Source organism: Ctenopharyngodon idella, chromosome 10 (genome assembly GCF_019924925.1).
Source record: "Ctenopharyngodon idella isolate HZGC_01 chromosome 10, HZGC01, whole genome shotgun sequence".
Lineage (NCBI taxonomy): Eukaryota > Metazoa > Chordata > Actinopteri > Cypriniformes > Xenocyprididae > Ctenopharyngodon > Ctenopharyngodon idella.
The window spans coordinates 1057769-1065152 of NC_067229.1; the positions used below are offsets into that span (position 1 = coordinate 1057769).

Below are 7384 nucleotides of genomic sequence, written 5' to 3' on the forward strand. Positions count from 1 at the left end.
CAGCCCTAGTTATACCTGCTCAAAAACTATATATTATAAGTGTCCATCAGCATTGATTAACTGAGACCAAAATAATGTTATTATAGACACAATCTGGGGAAAACAAAGACTTATTTTTATAAAGAATATTATAATCATTCCAAATAAATTAACTGTGAGGACTAAAATTATGTGCCAGGCCAAAAGCACTTCTTTATGAAAATATGATAAATTAAAGGGTAATTTAGTGATGTTGTAAATACATAACAAAGAAAGGGAGAATTCACACCTTAGAGAAAACAAGATTAGGAAATGCATTCCAAAATGAAACAGAGTTTAAGTAACCAATTTATCTTGAAAGTATTATTTAAGGAAGTAAAATCTAGAAAGTTTAGACCACCACATAATGACCACAGACTTTTTGATGTAATGCCTCTTATGCTTCCACAGAAAGTCAAACAGCATTCTGTCAAAGTCTGCACATACAGATTCTTCAGATGGGTTCGTTCTCTCAGAGAGCTTTTTCAACAGCTGGGTCAAAGTTCAATCTGCATCTTGACTGTAAAGAGAAAGAGAGAAGAACAGGTTTTAACAGCTCACATTTATCAAGATTTAAAGGGGGAAAAAATGCAGGTTCTGTTTGGGTTCACAAAAAATAAAAAAAATCCATTCATCCATTCTTAGACAAAGTACATGTAAAATTGGGGCTTTAAATGAGCTAGATTGAAACTTCAAGTTCTCCTGTTTAAAATTATATATGACACTTGATGCTATAATGGGTTAGAAAAACAAGGACGGTACCAAGTGCCCCAAAATATTCCAGGTCTTTAATGGTTTAATAAACACAATGATCTTACTAAGAACAATGAATGTGAATGCTGATTCCCACAGGATATGACCGCAGGCCTTTGAGAGAGTTTACATGTGTGTGCGCGCGCCCGTGTGTGCGCGTGAGTCACAGAAATGCGCGTGACGTCACCGCTCTACCTGAGTTTCGGCAGAAGGTGAAACTCTCGAGCAGAGATTCAAACACACATGAAACACGCTTCACACAGTTTCACACGGACACACGGCGAGTGTGTGAGCGCATTAACCGATTTATGACCGATACACACGGACTTTAACCACGTTTATTTATAAACCAGCTCGTTTTGGCGGTAAAGGCCTCAGGATTGGTGTTTTTTCCTGCTTTGACGCTTCCTGAAACCCTCAGGTGAGACTCATTAATATTTATATCACATTTATATTTAATATTTACAGGCTTTTACTCTCATTCAAATAATATCATCCGCTTAAATATGTTCTACTCTCGGAATTTCAATGTTTTTATCGGCGGGAAGTCACTTTAGCATCGTGCTTTATCATCGAAAGTCACCGGCTCTTTATTTACTCAGTAATATATCGGTTTATCTGACGCTTATTTCTGATTATGCGCTGAATAAATGTTATAATAAAGTCTGATTATTAATATGAGCTTTATCTGACCTGTGTTTGAGTCAAGTTGAGTAGTCAATAAAACTTCAATCGATCAATTATAACGCAGTTTAGGCTGCTGCTGCTGCTAACAATGATAAAAACATTATTATTAAAATTTATATAAAACTATTTAACACTATTTGAAGAGTCACATATACAATAAACAAGAAAATGAATGAAAATTTAAGAGTAGAATTGCAACAAAATAAATGAACTGAAGCCATTTCTGTGTTGTATTTGTATCTGTGGTTTATTCTGCAGTATATGAGAATATAACTTTAAAGTCATTTATGTGTTTTTTTGCTCCTCTACAGAAGCTCATCATGTCGTCTCATCCGCGTCGTGTCCGGCTCAAGCCCTGGCTGGTGTCTCAGGTGGACAACGGGACGTTTCCCGGTCTGGTCTGGCTGGACCGCGAGGCCAAACGCTTCCAGATCCCATGGAAACACGCCACGCGTCACACGCCCCAGCAGGAAGAGGAAAACACCATCTTTAAGGTGAGTGATGGAGATCCTGAGGCCGGAGTACGGCAGGGATCTGGACCGGGACTGATCTGTGTGTGTGTTTTTCCAGGCCTGGGCCGTGGAGACCGGGAAGTATCAGGAAGGAGTGGACGAGCCGGATCCGGCCAAATGGAAAGCTCAGCTGAGATGTGCTCTGAACAAGAGCCGCGAGTTCAACCTCATCTATGACGGGACCAAAGAGGTTCCCATGAACCCGCTGAAGATCTACGACGTGTGTGATATTCCTCAAACGCTCAGTAACCCAGGTACATCGCACACACACACACACACAGAGTCAACAAACACACACTTGATTTCTCGTCAAACACGTGAATCATATTTCAGCTGAACTCTGAAGGTCTGGAATTATTTGTTTTTAATACAATTTCATATTTCACAGATCCTGATCTAGCCCGACATTGTAAATTATAAATATTGATACAATTCCTCTTAATGCATCATAATGCATAAATGTGAATATTAATTCTTAGTAGCACTATAAAATCACCCTATTATTCTACCAGCAATAAGATTTAATATAATGTTTTGTATAATATGAGCTTTTGTTGGTTTGAATTAAGGAAAACAAGTAACAGGTAATTTAATTATTCAGATTAAACATTAATATTGTTATTTAATTATCTGAATTGATTGATTAATTTGAAGTATTTGTCTTAAAGGCTGAAACACAGTCAATTTTTGATGGTTAGAAAAATATGCCCTAAAGAAGTGAAAAATACTTTACAAAACTTGTAAAATCTTGAAATGTTATGCTTGTAAAAGACCTATTATTATTATTATTATTACTATTATTATTATTAATAATAAAAATTTACAACTTTATTTACGACTTTCTTCTTGATTTTTTTTTTTTTTAAATATATTACTTTATTCTTGAGTGTTTTAATATTGTGACCTTTTTCTTGATTTTTATTTATTTTTTTTATAAATATTGTCTTTATTCTTGAATTAATTGAAATCATTTTTTAAATTATTATTATGAATTATTTTTATTATGTGAGATTTTTGCACTTCAAAGCGATCATTTTATTGCCCAAGATGATTTCTGAATTAAACATGTGCATAATGATGTCATGTGACTGCGATGTGGCAATCCGCATGAAACTCGATTATTTCAAATAGTATTTAAAAAAAAGTATGAAGTGTGCAATCTTTCATTTTGAACACCGCTGTAAACTCTGTGTCTCAGGTTCAGTGACCACGTATGAGACTGACGGCGATGAAGACGATGTTCCCGACACTCCTGAACCTCCTCCGCCATATCCACCTCACGGTACTGGGATAAAACCGGGTTAAACGTCTCTTAAACTCTTAGTACAGCATGTTGTTTAAGTGTTACTTTCAGAGACGTTCTACATAATGCAACATATTTTGGGTAGTATTTGACTGGCATATACTCCTGTGCAGGGATGAGCTCCTCGCCGCTGGCTCCGGTTTGGACTCCTCCGGGCTCCGTGTCTCCGATGCAGCCGGCCAGCTGCCCTCCTCCCCCTCCCCCTGCGGAGGTGTGGCCTAAGAAAGAGCCGCTGGACGTGGAGATGCAGCCGCCGCCCATGGAGCTCCAGACGCCCACAGCCTTCGATGGCATGTTCGCCACCCCGGAGACCTGGATCAGCTCTCTGCCCAGTAACAAACTGCACACACACACACACACACATTACACACGCGCATTACATACATGTTAACGCACACATGTTACAACCCCACAAACATGTTACATACACGCATACACACGTTACATACACACATACATACGTTACACCCCCCCCCCCACACACACACACACACATACACACACATTACCCACACACACGTTACACACCCCCACATACACAAACGTTACTCAAACATACACGCACACCTTACACACATTGATACATTTTGAATTATATAAACACAGTAATTATGATAAATTTGACATGTTTCATGTTGACGTGCAATTTACAGTTTCATCTTTAGTTTAATTTTAAATATTCAAATAAAATTAATAAATATGTAAAGTATCCATTAGGAAGAATATTAAATTTGATAAACATGCTAAATATGATAGATGTAAAGTGTTTAAATTAAGTTAAACAAATAATATTATTAAATAAAAATATGTAAGTAAATTAACCATTAAGAAGATCTTTATTTATTGCATATTGAGTTAAATAAATTTGACAGTTTGATGTTTCTAGCATTTATTTTTATTTTATTTTTTAGTAATTTTTTTTTATGTGCTTTTGTCATTTTGTGTTATTTTTTTAAGTTATACCAATTCGGTTTAATTTATTGTTATTTTAGTTTTAGTTATTTTCAGTTAATAATTTGAGTGCTTCATCTTAAACTGATTTCAGTTTATTGCCAAGGCAGCATTTCTAATTTTGGTTTATTTTAAGTTTGTCAAGTAATATATACATTTTATTGTATTTCAGCTTTGTTCCAATAAACAGAAATGTTTTTAATAGTTTTAGTTGAAAATAATAACAGCACCCATAATGCACTGTGTGTTTGCAGTGACAGATCTGGAGGTTCAGTTTTATTACCGCGGTAAGGAGGTGTGTCCGCCGGTAATCGTGAGCAACCCGCAGGGCTGCCGGCTGTTCTACGGCGATCTGGGGCCGATTGTCAATCAGGAGGAGCTGTTCGGGCCAATCAGTCTGGAGCAGGTGCGCTTCCCCTCCACCGAACACATCACCAACGACAAGCAGCGTGTCTTCACCAGCCGCCTGCTGGACGTGATGGACCGCGGCCTCATTCTGGAGGTCAGCGGACACGACATTTACGCCGTGCGGCTGTGCCAGTGTAAAGTGTACTGGTCCGGCCCCTGCGCGCCCAACCCCAACACGCCCAACCTCATCGAGCGCCAGCACAAGGTCAAGCTCTTCTGCCTGGAGTCCTTCCTCAGCGGTGAGCGACTGCGTCAGCCCGTTTATAAACCTGGGATATTTGTATCAGAAAGTGAATGTGTTTCTGATCCTGTTATGTGTTTGTAATGGTGTATCCGTAGGGGTCATCACCCACCAGAGGGGTCAGTCCTCTTCTGAGCCCCCTCTCTATGACATTCACCTGTGTTTCGGGGAGGAGTGGCCCGACGGCAGACCCAGAGAGAGGAAACTTATCATGGTGCAGGTGAGACGTTACGACCGCAGCCGTGTGAAGTGTTGCATTATGGGCCACGGAGGCAGTCTATCTGTACTAGAGAGCCCACTTTTTCAGTGTCGTAGGTTCCAAAATTATTTTCCCGTTCGTTTTTCCCATGGGGATTTAATAAAAGTCTGTTAAAGCATTATAAGCCATGAACCGAACCAACCAGCTACAAGGAGAATCACAACACTACAAAGCAAAAAAAGTATTTGAAAATCAGACAAAAATACTAAGGTACAAGACTGTGAACTTAACAGCTTCAGTGATAGAAAGAACTGCAATCCCATGAAGTATTGCGAACAGCATAATCAAATTAAAAATAATGGAGAAATGTAAAACTACACATTTGATTTATATACTGTATAAAAACTATATTTTAAGTTTATTGCAAAATATGCATATATTCAAATATTAAAGTATTTTGAGAGTGACTTGATTACATCATTTTCTGGTGGTTGATGGAAATGGGCGGAGCTAACGATCTTTTGGTGCATTTAGCTTGTTTCGATTAGTGGAATTTTCTATACAGCATGATGGGTAATGTAGTTTTTCGCCACATTCTCTGTTAAACGTGATTATTTTAAAAATAATTTGAAATAATGCAGTCTGATGGCTTCAACAGAAGCAAATACTATCGATTACCAACTTTGTTGCTCATAGTAGCACTATCTTTGAACTGTTTATAAGTAATCATTCAAAACTGTTTATCATTTCCCTATGGAGAAAATTAATGGTGTTTTTACTTTCAGAACCTGACTGTTGCACTCTATTATTACTGTATAAAAAGGTATTAGAAAATGAATTATGAACTTAACAGATATAAATAAATCAATTAGCAGAAAGAAGTCTTTTCATTAAACGCCAAGTTTAACGACTATTCATAAATTATTATATTTAAGCAATAATAAAATAGAAAAAATTTGTAGTGGAGGGAAAGTTTTTCAGTGACTGTTTCAATTTAATTATTATTTTTAAAGATGCACCGATCGACCAAGCCATCGATTGGAAACTTACCATTTTCCGTTTTATTTCACCCGATCTGTGTTTCAGACACACAGTGTGCCTCTGAAGGAAACTGACTGTCATGAGAAGTTTTGATGGCGTTTTCTTTCTGTCCTACTTTCAGATATTGCTTAATAACGTGTTTGTTTACTGGGGTAACCGCTGTATTTCTGCTGTTCCATAGAGAGTGAATTTGCATTTTCATTCAGCCCGTCTTGTTTTTGTTTTGTTAAAGCTTCTTGATTGCTTTTAGTGTTTATAGTAGCTACTGTTTGTTTGTTTGTTAGATTAACACTGATGCAGAGTCCAGCCATGATTAGCTTCTCAAAACATTGGGTTTTTAGCCTAAAATATTCTTTGAAGCTAGCATGACTAAGCAAGCCTTGATATGTGTTTGCAGGTGGTCCCGGTGGTGGCGCGCATGATCAGCGAGATGTTTTCGGGCGACTGCACGCGCTCGTTCGACAGCGGAAGCGTGCGCCTGCAGATCTCCATCCCAGACATCAAAGACAACATCGTCACACACCTCAAGCAGCTCTACCGGCTGCTGCAGACACATCAGGGGCAGGAGAACTGGCCCCTGCCGCCTGGGGCCGCCCTCCACCTCCCGCAGGCCCTGCAGACGCAGTGACCCGCTCCCACCCGTCCGTGTTTTTAATGAGAAGTACTTAAGACGCTTTAGAGACTCTGAAACTGTAGTGTTTCAGTGCTCTTCTTTTAGTGTGTAAATGTCGCTGGGTCAAAGTCTAGCGTGTTAATGATCAGCCACACTGAACGTCCGCCCAGATATTTAGACAGATGTACGTAGATGTTCTTTTATCAGAGGGAACTAACATTTGCTTATCGCTTCAGTTTCACATATATAATGAGCTTTTAACCATGTTATTGTGTTTTTATTGCTGACGTATGTTACGCTTATAATCAAAATGTCAGGTTTATGTGGTTTTTCGCACTTGTGGGGTTGAATATCATCTAGTTTTTTTTAACCATATTATGTATTTGACATCCCATCATGTAGATTTGTGTAATAATGTTACTTGGATTTATCAAATAAAATGAAAAATGCACAAAAAGAGTGAGTGTATTTGTTGTTTCAGGCTGGTGGAATAAAATCAGGTTTAAATCTGATATGATTGTTCTTGTTGTTAATGTTAAACCAGGATGATGATGATGATTCAGCACAGATTAAACTGATTGTTTAACAATTCACTTGTTACAGCTGTGGCATTCTGACTCCCATAACTAGTGCTGCTAGTCAAGTATCACTATTACTA

The 7384-nt window shown here is 38.2% G+C and overlaps 1 protein-coding gene across 1 annotated transcript; it reads left to right on the forward strand.

Annotated features, from left to right (window-relative positions):
- The first annotated feature begins 890 nt into the window (after positions 1-890).
- irf6 (interferon regulatory factor 6) lies at positions 891-7185 on the forward strand. The gene is made up of 8 exons (XM_051910189.1): positions 891-1192; positions 1770-1952; positions 2029-2224; positions 3169-3252; positions 3387-3605; positions 4479-4871; positions 4972-5093; positions 6511-7185. The coding sequence occupies exons 2-8, from the start codon at positions 1779-1781 to the stop codon at positions 6739-6741; spliced, it is 1419 nt and encodes a 472-aa protein (XP_051766149.1). The 5' UTR covers positions 891-1192; positions 1770-1778; the 3' UTR covers positions 6742-7185.
- Positions 7186-7384: the final 199 nt, after the last annotated feature.